Source organism: Coccinella septempunctata, chromosome 1 (genome assembly GCF_907165205.1).
Source record: "Coccinella septempunctata chromosome 1, icCocSept1.1, whole genome shotgun sequence".
NCBI classification, from domain to species: Eukaryota; Metazoa; Arthropoda; class Insecta; order Coleoptera; family Coccinellidae; genus Coccinella; species Coccinella septempunctata.
Window position 1 is genome coordinate 37,867,437 of NC_058189.1, and position 18,030 is coordinate 37,885,466.

General features: G+C 38.1%; 1 protein-coding gene across 1 annotated transcript in view; it reads right to left on the reverse strand.

The window, feature by feature from the left end:
* Window positions 1–18,030, reverse strand: part of LOC123322829 (laminin subunit alpha) — a 106,595-nt gene continuing 88,565 nt past the window's right edge. Inside the window, exons 34-44 of the mRNA XM_044910858.1 lie at window positions 16,567–16,851; window positions 16,161–16,371; window positions 12,302–12,634; window positions 11,874–12,187; window positions 8,968–9,215; window positions 7,968–8,051; window positions 5,181–5,525; window positions 4,324–4,496; window positions 4,023–4,259; window positions 3,518–3,899; window positions 1–346 (exon numbers count right to left, since the gene is read on the reverse strand). Of these exons, the coding sequence (XP_044766793.1) occupies window positions 72–346; window positions 3,518–3,899; window positions 4,023–4,259; window positions 4,324–4,496; window positions 5,181–5,525; window positions 7,968–8,051; window positions 8,968–9,215; window positions 11,874–12,187; window positions 12,302–12,634; window positions 16,161–16,371; window positions 16,567–16,851 (2,887 nt within the window). The 3' untranslated portion in view covers window positions 1–71. The remainder of the gene's footprint in view (window positions 347–3,517; window positions 3,900–4,022; window positions 4,260–4,323; window positions 4,497–5,180; window positions 5,526–7,967; window positions 8,052–8,967; window positions 9,216–11,873; window positions 12,188–12,301; window positions 12,635–16,160; window positions 16,372–16,566; window positions 16,852–18,030) is intronic.

Here is an 18,030-nt window from a genome sequence, read left to right on the forward strand (position 1 = left end):
TTAATTTCATTCTTTATTTCTCACAAACATAATATCAATCAAGAAAGGGCACTGATTTCATCCGTCAAACATCAATTAGTCCTACAAGAACCAACTATGACATTTCCATGCGCCATGGCTGGTGTTATTGGGACGAAATCGTCATTAAGATGAACGTTCTTTATGCACCCAACATACGCTTGGTTCGACGACAACCCTCTGAGCCTCTTAACATTACTAAGGAATCTGTGACCACCCAAGAATAAGGTCCCTCCAGTGCTTGTCGATATGGCCCTGTGGTCTCCGAGGTGTGGGTCTGTGAATATGTTATCCACAGAGAGGGTGACTACGTTCTTGGATTTCACCGCTGAAAAAGTATATCAGATAAATTAATTCGCCAATCCAGCTGATAATACCCGAAAGCAGCTCGTTGTAAGAAGCATGCGAGCAAAGAAGAGTTCAAGCAAAACGAAGAATCTGACTCATCAAGTGTGATACAAAAAGAGCCGAATAAAGAATATGCTACATCGCCTCAGGGGTTCTCCGACAGGAAACATCTTGTGAGATAAGGTTAAGCAGAAAATAACCAATATAGATTCTCTAAGAAGGAAAAAACACCACTCAGTATCCAGTTAGCGACCAGGTGACCAGTAACATATCTGTTATGTTTTCTTCGGAGATCGGAGGGAACTTTGTTATGCGTTATTTTCCTGTAACCATTACGTATCTTAATACGACATTTGGGATATGCCCGTGCTGTATGCGAATCATATCCATATTTCTTGAATGGCATGTTCCCGCTCCATGATTTCCACGTAACATATTTGTAACTGTTCTATATTTGCCATATGTATCAGTTTAAGATCATGGGAAGAGCATGACACCATTAACCGTCGAGGGCGCTTCAAGGCAAGACGAAAACAAATATGGAGGATTGTGAGAAATGCTATTGACACCGTTGTTTTTATTAGTGGACTTGTATTAATTATCATTTAGTTTTTTGAGTTATATAGACATTTTTTCAGTTGAATAGTTGATTACGAAAAGAGAAGTGCAGATATTGAACGATTAATTAGTTATTCGTGTCACAGGGATGTTTCATTGAAATTGTGAACATTGAAAAGGAAGTGCTATGGATGTATAACTGTAGGTGAATATACCATTTCTTGTGTTTTCATAGTAGTCCTATGAGACATAATAGGCTTTGATTCTATTATATATGCAGCATATAAACATTATATTTCAATATATTATGAGCTGCTTGTTGCAGATAAGATAGCTTATTTCTCCACACGCTTCTTGTAATTTGTAAAAATAAATGAATAAATCATATCATTCGGATTTTCTAATTTTTTTTTAGAGAACATCAGTTATAAACCCATCATAATGTGATATGTATATTCTTTCTAGTGCTATTACTTTGTGCACTAATCTTTGGTCATCAATTTTGTTATCTGAAATTTATGAAAAGGTAGGTAGTTTTTGACATGAGCGTTTACATACTTCACCGAACTAATGTGGAATATTTTGGAATTATCTTTTTAACAATGATTGTTAAAAACACACCAATTGAAAACACAAAAATTTCCGAGAAAATTTCTAGTCCAAAAGCTTATAGCAATATTTTATATTAATTTCCATAATTTGATTTGTTTCTCAAGAACAATTTTTTTCATATCGCATTAATATAGGTATTATATATAAATCTTATTATATATATATATATATATAGTAGTATACAATTAACGGTCGTAGTATTCAGTAAAATAGGTTAAGGGATGTCGACATCCCTTAACCTATTTTACTATATATATATATATATATATATATATATATAGATCTCATTTGGAACAAATATTTGTATGCTCCATATTTGAACTATTCATGCTCTCTTCAGAAAGGAGATGTTTGAGGCGGATATAGGAGCATAGCTGCTATATAACTATTCTATATTCGTGCCTTGAATGCTATATTTAGGTTGCAAAACAAGGAATACTGAATATATTTCTTCTCTGTAAAGTGGTAATCTGGGAGAATACCTCGATTCAAGGGGTCAAAGGTGTGGTCAATAGCAGACCTACTCTGAAATTGCTATGAATGTTCTGGAAATTATCATTACCCCCTTTAGATTTAAGGAAGAAGAGTTAAATGCTTGTTTATATAACTTCCAGTTCGGTACCAAATATTTCAGTTCACCACGCTCCTAAAGATGCTACTGCGTAGCTACAAGTACTTTGGTTTAACAACTCACTCAAATCAAATGATCTGTTTATGGTGAAATTATAAATTTTCTTAAAGCATCGACCGCATCAATTCAATACTGCACTTTATTTTGATCTACGTTGAAATTATTGGCAGTTCTACAGCATTTTTTATTTAGTGTTGTGATATCCAAAAAATACTGTGAATGTTCCATCTTAATGAATAATTTCAATGTATAATAAAGTCAATAAAAGTCGAAAATCATACTATTCGTATAAAAGCCTAGCTGGATTTCATCTCCTTCAAAAGTGCCAAAAAAGCGTTAAAAAGGGTTTTCATTGTTTTCAAGCACAATTAGTTTTGGAAAATTTGTAAAGGGCCCCTCAACAGGTTTCATCAGATGGTCCCGGTCCGGGCCTGATCATGAAACTGGAGGAAGTGAAGGTAATCATTTCTATTTGAGAAAATAAATTTTACTTTACAATTCAGAGCTATTTCGAAATTTATTGCGTGTCGAACGATGGTATGGGCGTATTAGCTTTTGACAGCTTCAACTATTGACAATTACGACATAAGAATATTTATCCTCATTTGTGACGTACAATCACAACGTCATACCTCAGGACAACGTCATATCCTTAGCGTACTGAATTTCAAGCCTGTTGCCGAGTATAATGATTTTCAAACAATCTACTGATTTTTCTAATATCCATCATTTAAGAGAAAAGTTGAGATTTGTTTTTGATGACCTTAATTAACGGCAGGAGCATATATATAAAATAATTTTTGATTTAGGGAAAAAAAGAGTGCTGAGCTCTCTGTTTCCCAGAACCTTTATTGAAAGCTTATCGAAGAAAAGAAAGTGCTGGGCTGATTCTTTTTCCAATTTCGCGATTTCATAAAAAATTTTACATGTAATAATAAAAACAAAATATCTGAAAATGCAATTGTCAGAAACACATTCATGTTTTTCATTCAATTATCATCCTCCCCCCAGAAATTTAGCCTTTTAGTCCCCCCTCTAAAAATTTAGCGTTTTTACCCCCCCCCCTCAAAAATTCAGCGATTTTGACAGCGTAGCCCGAACGCTGTATAATCTTTAGATACCCAACTAACACAATAGCTGATGCTTGAGGGAAAACTAGAGGAAAGAAAAGCTTTTTACAGAGCTGACAGAATAAATAGCTACAACTTTGGGGCGGCTGAGGCAGCTCAAGAAGAAACCGGGCACAGTAGACCATGAAGACACATTATCATCTGCACTATCATTCATCAAATCACGAAGAATTCTATTCACTCATTCATACATCGAACAAAAATAAAAAGTAACGCTCACCTTGAATGTTGTGCCAATTACCATCACAGAAATAGTAAGGTGTTTTGGGCTCGAAAATGGTAGTAATGGGACCGAGACCATTCTCAGCCGTCAGTTTCATGGAACCATTCACCATCTCCAGTATGAAATAGTCCTTTTTACCATGAACCGACATCAAAATACCCGTGTCGAGCCTTGGCTTTATATCAAGCTTAACGTTGAATGTCTGTCCAACGTGGAATTTGTCCTTGAGCTTGACGAAACTTGATTTTGTGCCATAGAAGAACGTTCCGAATTCTACGTTATCAGAACAGGGTACGACGCCATGTTTCTTTGGATTGGTCATGAGTTTTCCATTCATATGGAAATTTCTTATGCAACCTTTGAACTGCGCTGTAGTGTTCTGAAAATGAAACAGTTTGATCATTTGCTTGCAGTATGTTTTCAGAGTTGGGAGATAAATGAATAATTGGTCATAAAACATATAAAAAGAACTGGTAAATAACTGATCGAAAAATTCACTCACCAAATTGCCATACACAACGTTATAATCTGATGGCTCGAGTCCTCCAATGTAAAATGGCAGTGATAATTCAAGTTTTTCTGCCTGGGATTTTCCAGACGTTTTATATTTCCTGTCAACTACTAACTTTCCATTAGAACCTTCTCTGCTGAATTCAACTAAATGCCAATTGTCATCGTTGCATCTTTCAGGAGATCTTATCAGTGCAGGTCCGGAACCATTCGTGTAGGTGAATACCAGCTGAAAATGATCGAATGTAGAGATGCGAGTTAAACGTATCGATGTGTTTATTATTGCAACTTACATAACCGTCCTCTAGGAAAAGAGACATGTAGGAATCGTGAGAAGGAGACCGGTCTGATATGTAGAAAATGATGCCATTACTTTCTCCCGTCTTGAACTCCAAATGGTAGTCGGAAGATTTCTTGAATCTTCCCCTTGGCGTGTTATATTCCAGTCTACCATCTTTTTGTGTTCCTGAAAAGTATTTAATGAGAATCTCAAACCTCTTCATCTTTCTGCCTATCTTCTAAGCCGAAATATGTGTAAGTGACAGAGGCATGGAAATAAACTTAAAAAGAAATGCGACATGTCCAAACATTCTCAAGCTGCGATCACAGTACTGATCCCCATGGTGATCGCTTTTAAGATGGTAGGGGAGTGCCGAAGAAAATTTAACAAAAATGAAACAAGGTCTCTGTTCAATAAATAAAATATGGCTTTTTGAATTCTGAAAACTGATTCAGAATTTTGATATTTGAAAGATATTCCGCTATTCTGAGTACTGTCCTGATAATCTCGATATTGTAGATATAGAAAATTCAGATCTGAAGAAAGCACCTTGCATCTGCGAAACTAATATCGTAATGATTTTAACGCCGGCATCATTTCTGCCGTTATCTGAACGTGTTCCCCGACTTCTCAATTCGTTACACGCATGTTGTTCGCAATAAGCGAATCGGCGTACTCAATTAGAGAAAATATGGGACAGATGCTATTGTCTCCGTCTCAAGTATCAAACTATACAAAGTTCTGATAAAAATGAGTGAAAGTTGAATTTGATATTATTCACAAGCAGAACAAATTCGCCATAGAGCTATAGAAAATTCTCGTCATATTGTATGGAATATATAAAGAAATTCCAGTAGCTTTAAGACATACCAAATCTGAAGGAGTTGGGATCCAAGCTGCTATCTTCAGCCTTTGGGTTCAACTGTAGGGCACATCCTGCTTTCGGTGCTGGTGTGGTCTTTGGTCGCAGGGTACCAACTGGACCACGCGGGTACGAAGTCGCCTCCTTCTCGGGTTCTATGGTTTGAATTGGGGCAGAAGTGGTAGTTGTAGTTGTCGTGGTGGTGGTAGTGGTCGTCGTCGTTGTTGGGGTCGTTGTCGTCGTTGGCAACGTAGTTGTGGTAGTTGTTGGTACTGTCGTAGAAGGCTCGACTTCGTCAGGTTCCACCGCCTCTACAGGTACTTCATATCCTCCATCACCTCTTATTGTGGTACCTGAATCAGGATAACAAATTGTTGATTACCTTATTTTCGAATCGGAATGGAAAATAGGGTAGTTTCGGTACAAAACTAGTAAACATGTTTCAGCTTGTTTCCGAAACCGAAACTTCATTATTTCAAAAAACATGTCTTCAGCCCCCAAAATTTGAAACCCTACTAAGACCCCTTAATCTTAGGGTAAACAAAATTTTACATTTCGGTACAAAACTAGTACAAAACTAGTATAAAAAATTTGCAATTTCAAAAGTGGGGGGTGAGCATGTCTATTGTTACCCCGAACTGAACTCCGTATTTTCTTCATTTTAATTAGGGTACAAAACTTTTTCTCCACGGTACATTTCGGTACAAAACTAGTACAAAACTTTGAGATATAAAAAATTTGCAATTTCAAAAGTGGGGGGTGAGCATGTCTACGGCCTCCCAAACTGAAAACCGTATTTCCATCATTTTAATTAGGGGTACAAAACTTTTTTCCAACGGTACATTTCGGTACAAAACTAATACAAAACTTTAGCATCAAAAAAAGGTGAAAATTCAAATTTGGGGGGGCTGGAGACATGGACCTCGCTCTCACCATCCGTATTAGTTTTAAGGGGATAAAGACTTCAAGAATATGGGATGTTAGGGGAACACTTGATCAATGAGTAGAAGTTACAAATTACCATGGTTCTCACTTTCGTCGAAAAGATGGCAGCACTTTACGAACGTCTTTTTTCAATTTCTGCAGGTTTCGAATTGTAGCCAATGACGAGACTTCTCGAGAAATTTTTTATGTGGAAATTCCTTGAAAAAAGGCATTTCACCTCGGAAAGTGAATGGCATGAACGAACATTTTCCTATTTTTGATATATGATGTTTTTTGTGTCCATTAGTATGGCACCACAAATTCATTTTTGTGCGAATGGTTTAAAGCCGATACCCCAATTGAAAGATTACTTGTTCCTCTACATGAATACCATGGTTTGCAAATTTTTATTGTTTCCTTGTAATAATTAATAGTAGTTGACAATTTGAAAACTTGCCAGGCCAATTATGTCTCGACTAGGATGTTTTCAAAGAAAAAACAGGTCAATTTTTAAAGGGAGGGGGACATATTTTGTGCAAAATTGTAAGCCGAAATCTTCTCAAACCCAGGTGTAGGTTTCCTATCACCCCTAAGTTCTTCATAGGGAATAGAGGGTGAGCTAGACCTCAATTGGAAGACAATATGTCCCTCTACATAATACTATTGTCTTCCAATTGAAGTATAGCTCACCCTCTATTCCCTATTAAGAATTTAGGGGTGACAATCCCTACACCTAAGATTGAGGAGATTATAGCTTACAATTCTGCTAGAAACATGCCCCCCGCCGAATAAAAATTGATCAGTTCCGGCATTTTCTCTGAAAACATCCTTGTCGAGACATAATTGGCCTGGCAAGTATTCCAATTGTCAGCCCCTGTAACCACTTCAAGGACTCAATAAAAATTTGCAAACCATAGTATTCCTATAGAGGGTCAAGTGATCTTTCACTTTCACCCCCTATTCCCTATTGAGAATTTAGGGGTTATAGCTCCTACACCTAGGGTTGAGGAGATCTCGGCTTACAATTCTGCTCAAAATATGTCCCCCTACGAATAGAAATTGACCTGTTCCGGCATTTTCTCTGAAATCATCCTTGTCGTGACATAATTGGACTGGCAAGTTTTCAAATTGTCACCCTGTATAGTCAATTATTCCTCTGCGATTCCATCGGTATTTTCGAAGAGGACTATACGTGTGTGAGGTAGACCTCATCGAAAATACCTGAATGGAATCGACGCAACCAATAATCTTAATTGGCTGTTGCAGTATTAAAACCATTCACACTTTAAATCGCGTCGCATTTTAGCCTTCATCAAGGAAAATTGTAGAACGTACCGCATCTTCTTTTGTTTACATTCTCAACTCCCTGTAAATTACAATTGAATAGACCAAACAAAAAACAGTAAGAGAGTTGTTCAAGTTCGGAATGTCACCTTTCCTACAAGCATAGATATGAAATTGTTCGATAGATACATCACTACAGCTATCTACCAAAAAAAGTGTATTTAAATATTTATTTTTGTAGTATCTACTTTGGAACATCATTGAGACTATGAATTTTTTGGCATATGTTTTGGTCATTACTGAATGCCTGACCGACGCCATTTTTGATGAAGAAGGAAATGAAATTTCGAACCATTCCAGGAAGGTTGAAATTTCAACAATAAATCATTTGGATATCAAAGAATAAAACATGGAATTGGCAGATATTATTTCGGCTGCTAAAAGAAGGCAGACATTGAACACTTGTTAATCTAACAATAAAATTTCATCTGAGATCACGTAATTCAGTATTAGTGAACAATTCTGTGCACACGGCTATTAATAATCAATTACATAATAAATGATAATTGTATTTATTCAGTACTTACTTTGAAGACGATTCGTATCAATAGTTTGTTCTGTTGTGGTTGTTGTTTCTTTATCTAAATCTTCTAGCGGCGGGAGAATTGGCACTGTAAAATAAGATGATTGCATGAAATTCTCTTGCCAAAATTTCTATTCAAAATTCTTCATCTTTGAAATGAAATCCATTGAGTACGCCATCAGATTACATGTATTGAAATAATTTTTTCACGAAATATTGTTCCAAATGATAAACCAATTTATCCCTTCCCAAAATCACTATACTTGTTCAAATGAGCGTTTTTCCATATATAATTTCTTCGAACGCAATTGGGCTCAGTTTGAAACGGCCCTCATACTCTAACATATATCGATTTTCATGGGTATAGCACAAACACCTTCGAAAATATTACATTTTTCTTTTTTAAATTTTCAACCCTCAAATTTACTCAAGACGAGAGCTTGGAAGACTTTTTTCAGACGGCAGTCTACTTTTGTACCATAATATTTCATTCGAATACCTTCAGCAGTTTCTGAGTTAAATAGGCAAGAGGCTTCAAAGTTAAGTCCGAAAGTTTTGCGAGATTTTTTTCCGGGATTTTTTAATTTTCTTTAAAACGACCTCCACAAATTCGATTCATATAGGACAGTGCTGCCAATAACTCCAGAACAATCGAGCAGATTTTTTGTCAATTGAGATATTATGTATACTGAGAAAATCGTCGATCTGTCTTCCGCCATCCAGGATTTTCCTCATAAACTATTGAGGGCTTCAAAAATTAAGTACCTAGACTTCCAACCATGAAGGGTTGCTTCTCATAAAATGCAATAAGAAATTTGTCTGATTCAATGAGACATAACTACTTCCATGACTCACAGATTTCAATTTTGGTCTAGAATGGTTAGATTTGAAATATTCACAGAATATTTTCGTGAAAAAAACGAGGAAATAAATCACCTATCACTCTGGTGCTCGATGAAATTATTCCTGTTCTTACTTATCATTGTCTAAAGCTTAAAACTTACCATTATGAACATCAGGGTTTTCCTCCCAATGAACGATATCTAAAACACATTTTCCAAGTATTTCGTTCTTCTTATCCTTGCTGTTAGCAAAATTGATAACATTTCCATTGACTGTCACATCAGCTATACAACCAACAAAAGGTTCTGTTGATCCTACCATTCCCATTCCCACAGTGTATGACATTGGCAAGCCACCAATGAACAGATCTCCATAAAGGATATGCAGTGGTGTTGGAGGGAAGTCGGGACTGAAAGAAAAGCATTCCAGTGAGGTGGTAGATTCGGTATGTTGGACAACGTAAAATAAATTAAAAGAAAAGTTAGGTGATATTTGAGAAAAATCACCTTCGTTCCTATTTCATCTCGAAAAGTAAAAACTCTAAAGGTAAACCAAGGCCGTGTAAGTAATCGAAATATGGAATTATGAAATACTTTGAATAATTCGGAAAGGTTATCGTTTGTTTCATAAGGAAATATGATACTTTAGAACACACAAGACAGGAAGGTATTCTAACGTTTGAATGATAATAGCTGAAGGAGTAATTCATGTTACTCATTCGCAAAGTTTATTCGGAACAGCAGAGTCTGGTGCTTTGCACCTTATATCGGATAACCATAAATGGATCACGCCTTCACAATAGGGCAGGTGAATAATAAACGAAATTAATCCAGATGCATAACATCCGCCGATAATAAAATCAACAAATGTTAGGATCTGAATCAAACTAACATCACTCAAAGTATTAACAGAAATTCCATTTCGTCTACCATGATTTCGGTCTCATTTGATCGTCAGAGCAACATAACTCCTTCGTCAAACAAAACTGGAATGAATTACCGGCTCCTTTTATTTTATTCGATGTCAGTAGCCGATATGATCCTGTATAAATACACCATAGCCAAATCTGACAGGTACCAACCCAATTCATATGCATAAATTCCCATATTGCAAATATCGTATAATAAGATAATTAATCAAGGGAAAAAGAGCGGAAAGGTTCGAATCATGGCAACCGATCTGCCCCAGACAAAGAAATTATAAATGGATCATATCTTAACCATTAGCGCAATTATTATTGTAATGATATTACAAATTGATGAGAATTTAGGCAGTATCCATCAACTCAAAAAAATAAAATCAATAAAGGCAAGTGCTTGAAGAACAGAAAAAAAAAATCAACCATCACATCCTGTCATCCACGGCGAAGCCAGTAGTCATCGCTATTCTTGAGAGAATATATACCAACACTTACCCCACTATGGCTGAAGGTAGAACGCTTCACGCACCAAACACACGATTGGACAAAAAATGTTGTCTCTGTACTGTTTTAAAGTTTTCTTGTTTGAGCTTGAACGAATGACCACGTAAACCATCGTCCGAATTGATTGTAAACGAGTTGCAGAGAGTAACTCCAAAGAGTATCAACAAGAGGTATCACTTTGCCGATTTACAAGGGAAGATTGAATGAATGGAATTTTAACCTTGAAGTGAGAAGACGCTGCACGCCAGCAATACTGCGCTCAGATTCAATCTTGTCAGGCTTGGCGCAAATAGAAAGGTTGGTGAGGTGACGCATCTAGTATCTGCGTCAAGTCACCATCACGTTTTTTTTGCGAGGGCATTGAAACACAACTGGACAAAATGATACGGTGAATCCTCTTGTCGATACTGTTTGGTAACACGAAAAAGTTAGCAGACCGCGAAAGGTGATGATAAAGTCGCCATAAGTCCTTCGATCCTCAAACGTAGTTAATTATTGAGACTCGTTGTAGGAAGGGCACGAAACAGAAAGGTAGATGAGTTGCGTGACGCTGAAGACCCTCGAGCGGCGACAAATCACGACCTAGAACCGGACTATAAATATATATAATATATAAACCGGCGGAATCAAGGATAAGGCGCATGTTGAAGAGACACACCTGCCAAAGGCTTTCTGAATAAAAAATAATGACCTCTCGGCTTTATTGGAGGATATGATCCGACAAACTCAGGTTGTCCGTAATGATCACCTCTAGATCACAGTGACTGCTTGAAACTGGATCTGGACTTCCGTTAAGGTAGTACGGTCGACACGGATTGTGGGCTCACATAAGAAGAACGACGCACTTATCATTGTTGAGAGATAACTGCCATTGTGTGATAAACTTCAGGTCATCCTGAAGGGTATTGGCACTAGCGGGATGACCGAACATGCGACTGCAAGTCTGAGATACAGCACGGGACCCAGCACTGATCCCTGAGGAACTCCACTAGCAACAGATTTAGGTGCAGACAGAGAACCCACAACACGAACCTGAAAAGTACGGTCCGAAAGAAAAGCCTCAATGCAAGATAGAAGGCTACCACGAATGCCAAGATGCTTTATTAGTTTGTGTATGGGGCGCTTGTGGGGCACACAGTCAAATGCACGATAAAAGTCGAGATAAATAACATCGACTGTTAGGCCCTTGTCAAGGAAGATTGACCGTGAGTTGAGATATTCAAGGAGATTTGTAATGACCGAACGGCCTGGGAGAAAACAATGTTGGCACTGTGGGATTACATCCAGTAAAATCTTTCCACAAATCTTCGCTTCTATCGGCACTATACTGGGCGATAGTTATCAGCGTGCCGCTTATCTCCCTTTTTGAAAATAGGCTTAACACAAGCAGCAGTTCGCCAACAGGAAGGGAGAGAAGAAATTTCAAATGAATTTGAAAAAATCACAGAAAGAGGGACTAACCCAACCTCACCTAGCAGATAAACCGTCCAGCACCAGACGAAGAGCGAGCCATTAGAACGGAAAGATGAGTCTCAACAATGGAAGGACACAAAATTCATCAGTAAAGGATGCAGCAAAAGATTCAGACAAAAAGTTAACAGCTTTGACTTTGAAATTTATCACTTTGTATCATCAGAAACTTACGCAATGAAATCGTAATCGTCGAAAACTATTCTCAATTCCTGGTTGGTGTGCATAATAGAAATAACATGCCAATTACTGTCGTTGAAAAGATCCTTCGATATGTGTTCGGTCTTTTGACTGATCAGAATCAAGTGTCCATCCTTCATCGATAGCGATATTCCGTCAGTTTGATCCCTGTTGGTTCCGTAGAATATCAGCCCATCGCTCTCCGAAGTTTTGAAGTTCAAATTCATTTTGAAGAGGTTCGAAACTGAAAGATCCGTATTTCTTACGTATCCAGGGTTGTTCTTGGAGAAGGAAACCAATCTTGACACCTACAAAAGCGGAAGAAATGCAGTTTAAGTTTCAGAAGAGTATAAAGAAAAACAATAAAGCCATTATTTAATTCGTGTACCCCGAATATTGTTCGGAATCAATTGAATTATCACCTTCTCTGGGCATCCAGTAGTAACGTCGAAAGCCTTAATATTCTGCTTGAAATCAATCGAATTGCCCATTACAACTGCATTGTCGATGCATCCATCGAATTTGACGTTGGTAACATCTGAATGATTGTGTTTACCAGGATAACCACCGAAAGATATTACTTCAACTGGCTGCATAACTTTACCCTCAATGGTTTTGGTACGATCTGGTACATTCTCGCTGTCTACAGTCAATTGTCCCCTTGGGCCCTCTCTTGTTGCGCTTACAGTGTGCCACTGGCCGTCGTTGTAAGTCTTGGAGGAATGCCATAATTTTGTGGTGTGACCTAAGTTATACTGAAAAAATAATATTTCAATTGGACTAGATTTATAAAATTCATATCCTAATCCAAACTGATGGGAACTCAAATTTAATGTAAGAATATAATGAAGAATATACCCATAAGTGATAGTAGGTTGTTTTTTTTATTTTTGCAGTGGCGGGGCTATTCCAAATTTTCACTGCGAACAAAAGTAAAAGCACAAACTACTGTGGAACAAACACATTGAGATTCAGTCGTGCAAGGCTAATGTAATTTTTTGGTCTACTCGAAGAGTACTTGGTAAGGAATGGGGCTTCAAACCACACATTATGCACTGGTTGTACACTGAAGTGATGAGGCATCTCTGGTGTGGTGGGGAAGAACTGTAGACGCAACCATTACGACTAGATGTTAGAGGAACGCATATCTAACAATTACATTCGCTCTGAGATCCACCCCTACGGCAGCCATAGAGTGTCTGTTGGGTTTTCCTCCTTTACACCTTGTAGTTACAGATGTGGCTATGAAGACAGCTCTTAGAATTTGGGAACAGGAACAATGGCGTGATGACTGTTCAGGGGTCACGCGAGGACTCTCAAGATGGATGTCAACGCATCCCTTCTCCATAGAGGGGACCGCGCGAGCACCAGTTTCTACTTCGCAAAACCCTACAGGGTAATTGTTCCTGACAGAGACCTATTGTCTACACCAAACAGGCTTCTTGTGCCTGAAGGTCCCACTTAGTTCACCGATGGCTCTGTGATGCCCATAGGGACTGGAGAGGAAATTGGGACCTCATTTCAGCCTATCCATCCTCCTAGAGAAGGATTGTTCCATAGTGCAGGCTGAACTGTATGCAGTTCTGGCCTGCACTTTGGAAAATATCCGCAGAGGGTACTCCTGTAAACACATCTGAATTTGTTGTGACAGTACCCTGAAATCCCTTTCTGAGGAAAGTGTTACCTTACACTCAGTAGAGAAATGCAGAGAGGCTCTGCGAGAGATGGGATCTGGCAATATTGTGAAAGTTATCTGGTGTCCGGCGCACGCGGGGATTCCGGGAAACGAGAAGACAGACATACTTGCTAAAAGGGGAGACCGCTAAGCTTTTGCTGGTCCTGGACCGGCGCTGTCCATCTGTCGCACATCTGTCAAAAACTTCTTCAATAGATGTCTAAACAGGAAACTTTCCTCTGAATAGAGTACGAAAAGTGGTCGAGGCCTGTCATTGAGAAACCGTTCTCTGTGACTGAGGTCAAAAAACCCCTGGCTCTTGAGAGGAAACAGCTGAGTCTCGTTACTGGAGCAATGACTGGCCATCTGGTTATTACACACTCAAATTGAATGGGACTGACCGGCTGTTCCCCGTGTCGCTGGTGCAATAGCACTGATGAAACGGTTGGACATATTCTGTTCATCTGCAGCAACCTTGAAGAGTTAAGGATGATACACCTAGGAAACCCAACACCCACTATGGTGAGAGGGACTCATCTCTGTCAATTTGTAGCGTTTTTGTAGGCGTGTCTCAGGGTTTGAGCCTATCCAACTACAAGCGGATGAACAATTGATCACTAGGCCTCAGTTCAGCCCAGAGGGGCACCGCACGTAGAAGAAAAATGTAAAACCGGGGAGAAACTTCAGGTGAACGGAACGCAAACGGTGGGGATCATAAAGTAAGTCAAGTGGGTGTGTTCTGTGGTGGGGATAAACTGGACTGGGAACCCCGCGTGGTTACTGTTGACAAAGGGGAACCTTCCGCTTTGATATATTGAGTCGTACTTATCGTGAATGCTGTCTAGTCTGAGAATTAGACGCTACAATTTAGACGAGATGTTCATCTACAATTCGTTATTGGAAGTTCTTGTATCTGTTCGGGACTGAATTAGGAATAAAGTTATGCACTTGTTACTTTTTTACTATCACCACAAATTCCTTGGAAATTCTGTGACGAAAGCCTTCCTCGCCCTGATCACAGATTATTAAGTATTCAGTATTTGACCGGCTTATATCCTCGAGCCTCTTTTTGAATATACAATCAGTTGTCAGGTCCCTCTGACTACCCATGAATATCGACGAGCCACCACGGTCCCAAGTGTCTATCTACCCCGAATATCTTCGTTCAGTATGCTCGGCCAATCAACTCCGCATCTCAAGGTGGGGAATCAAGTTCCAGACAATCAGTTCAACGTTAATTGGTTTCATACAATTTGCAACTTATTCGGTTATATCCCAAGAAGATCCAGGAATTCCTCCACATCGAACATCAAGATCATGTGCGACGAAGGTTGGTGATAGTGAAAAAAATATAGTGCTTAATGATCCTCATCTAAAAAGAGGAATACAAAAAGTATTCAATTAAAAAAATTGAATTGAATGCTTTTTGGGACACGCTTGCACGTTGGGATTGACTCAAATTTTTATTTCAAATCTGCGTTACAGCCGGATGAAACGACGTAGTTGTGGACCGATCTATTCCAACAAGATCGACAACAGGGTGGCGGCGGAAGCGGGTATGTAGTGGAATCAGTGGAATCTTTATCTTGCTGCTGCGCTTCGGTCTGGCAAAAAGGAAGCAGAACGGCGATAGTTATAATGACAGTTTAACATTTTATAGCACAATCCCTCTAAAATCCTTGTCTTCAAGAGACGTTATTTGGAACTCATATCTCAGGAAAGCCGATCACATAATGTCATCCATCCGTCTGTTCCGATATTCCTGAACAGTACTGTCAGTATTTCAGAGACGATGCCTATTGGCCCAGTCGTTCGAGTTCTATTGTTATTCGATTGCGGGCCAGTAAAACCAGCAATATCGGAACAGGCCCCATACCTTATATTTCTTCCAAAAGTTTTTTGTTCATGCACGAACATGGGTGTCACACAATAGGGAAATATTCAAGCTAGGACCTAACCAAGGAAATACAATGATGTTGGTGTGTTCTAATTGAATGTAAATTTCTCGTTTTCAACCCTTCCTAAAAGTTCTTTTTTTGGTTATCATGATGAAGAGATGCATTTTGAGACGTAGGTCCTAAATTTTCACTATGTTGCCGATGTTTACATTTGAGGGGTTCAGAGCTGAAGTGAACCAAGTCCATTCAGCCTAGTTTTGAGATGAATGGCTTAAAAGTTGTTTATCACCCATTAATTCAAAAGTGACTTCTTTAGATTTTAAAAGGTTAGAATGTAAGCATAAGGTACCGAAATACACACGAAAAGTGTGTCCCATTGAGAGGGAAGATGTAGAGCAACCAATCTCTTTCTAATGGTTCGGCAACCAATCCAACAACCGAATCAGAAGTCGTAGCACTTGAACGCCCCGGGTGTTTTGATTACAATGTTATAACCCAATTGACAGAACCCAGAGAGAGATTGACTGCTCTACATCTTCCCTTTCAGTCTTCCTCAGTTTGTCTGCATCTAGATGCCGTTCCAGTTCTTTTAGAGTTCAATGCATTTATCCCATTCATTTTGTTTTTTGCGTTAGAAATTCGAAATTCAGAAGAAAGTAGATGGATTAATTAAGATTTGTAATTTGTGAATTGAAAATTATTCCTTACCTGGTATAATATTTTGCCATTTCTCAACTCGAGTGACAGGAAAGTGTTATCCTTCTCAGCCAAGAACAGCAATCCATCAGGAGCGAATGTTTTGAACTTCAACTGAATATCGGAACGAAGTCTGAGATTGTAAGATCTTGCATTAAATACAGCGTACCCATTACCATTAAATCTAAATCCAGTAGCTGGTTGTAAGTCTAATAATTTATCCCTGCAAATAAAGATTGATTATAACCATAAATATAGATTTCTTCTGAATAAGTGCCAAATGTTGAATGGAAAGCTGACAAGCGAGCATTATTCTACAAAATAGTAAATACCGATGATATGAATTTTGTGCGTAACTTTTTACTCACTCTGTTTTATGTGAAATTAAAATTGTTTTTAAATCCATGAAAGCACTCACCTTCGAACACATCCGTGATTATTTTCATAACCATTATTGAAATTCCACAAAGATATTGGGGTGTCTCCTATAACTAAATCTTCTACTTCTCCATCGAAAGAGTTGACATCGATGGCTTCTTGAATATTGTAATTGACTGGTATGCCTCCAACGAATAACTTCGATTTGTTTCGGTCCAGATTGAAGATCGAGAAGGGACCTTCAAGAATTGCCTCCTTTGTGGTCTCAAGCTCCTGTCCATCGGGTAATTGCTCACGAATGATCAATTTTGCGTTGCTTCCAGTTCTATAGAATGAAATGAATTTGGTTTTATTCGGTCAGAAGTGGAGGAATTCATATCCAAAAAAAATCATGTGGAAGAATAAATAAATGAACGCAGGGGGGGATAATGATAATATTTATTTGTTCCTTATCGACGAATTATCTTTTCTCCGAAGATCTTTTCTACCTGTTCTAATCTTCGAGCATTTCGAAAGAATTCCTGAATATGGTAAAATGTGGGGTCTTTGAACTCGACAACAATCCTTTAAAAAATATCTCCCGCAGGCGTATGAGCTCTGCTCAACGAACGGTAGATCGTTTTGAGACATGATTTCTGTTGAGAGTGATGGAATATTCATCAGTAAATGAGAGTAAAATAAGATATGAAAAAAATTAAGTAAGAAATGTCTGAAAATCGAACTTTTTATTGAAAACTTGATAAGGTGTAGGTACGTATTTTTACATATAATATTATATATGGGGAGCTAAATCGGGATTTACTCGAGATACCCAACGAGATAGAGGAAAATGCATGGCACATTACGGTCGTCTTTTTTCGAGAAACTAATAATGCCATCAACTGCCTTACTCTATCTTTCAACTTTGGTCATTATCTTCGTTTCTGTTTAAGCTAGGATGTTGAAATGAAAATATTATACAGACACTTTTTTTTAAAGCAATCCAGTGCCGTACTATGATTTTTTTCCAACATTTGCTGAGCTATAACATGAAGATGTATTTTTTCTTATGAAAACAGTAGTTTGAAATGGCTTTGAAAGACTGTGGGTGATGTATAATATATTTCTGAAACGGTAAAAAAAATTACCATTCTTTCTATGTCATTTCGAACTAGATACTGTTCTCATAAGAAAACATACAACTTTATGTTATGGCTCAGCAAATAAACCTGTAGGAAAAAATCATAGTACGCCACCAGATTGCTATCAAAAAAGTGTCTGTATCGTGTCTTCATTTCAATATCCTAGCACAAACAGAAACGGAGATAATGACCAAAATTTGAAATCGCTCAAATTTAAATTTTGGCATATAACTCAAAAACAAAAGAAGATAGAGGAATGCAGTTGATGGCAATATTAGATTCTCGAAAAAAGACGACATCTCTATCTCGTTGGGTTAAAAAGTTGTAGTTCAGGTAACACCAATTTTGCCCACCCTTTACATACTCGAGCGTCAGATTAAGAT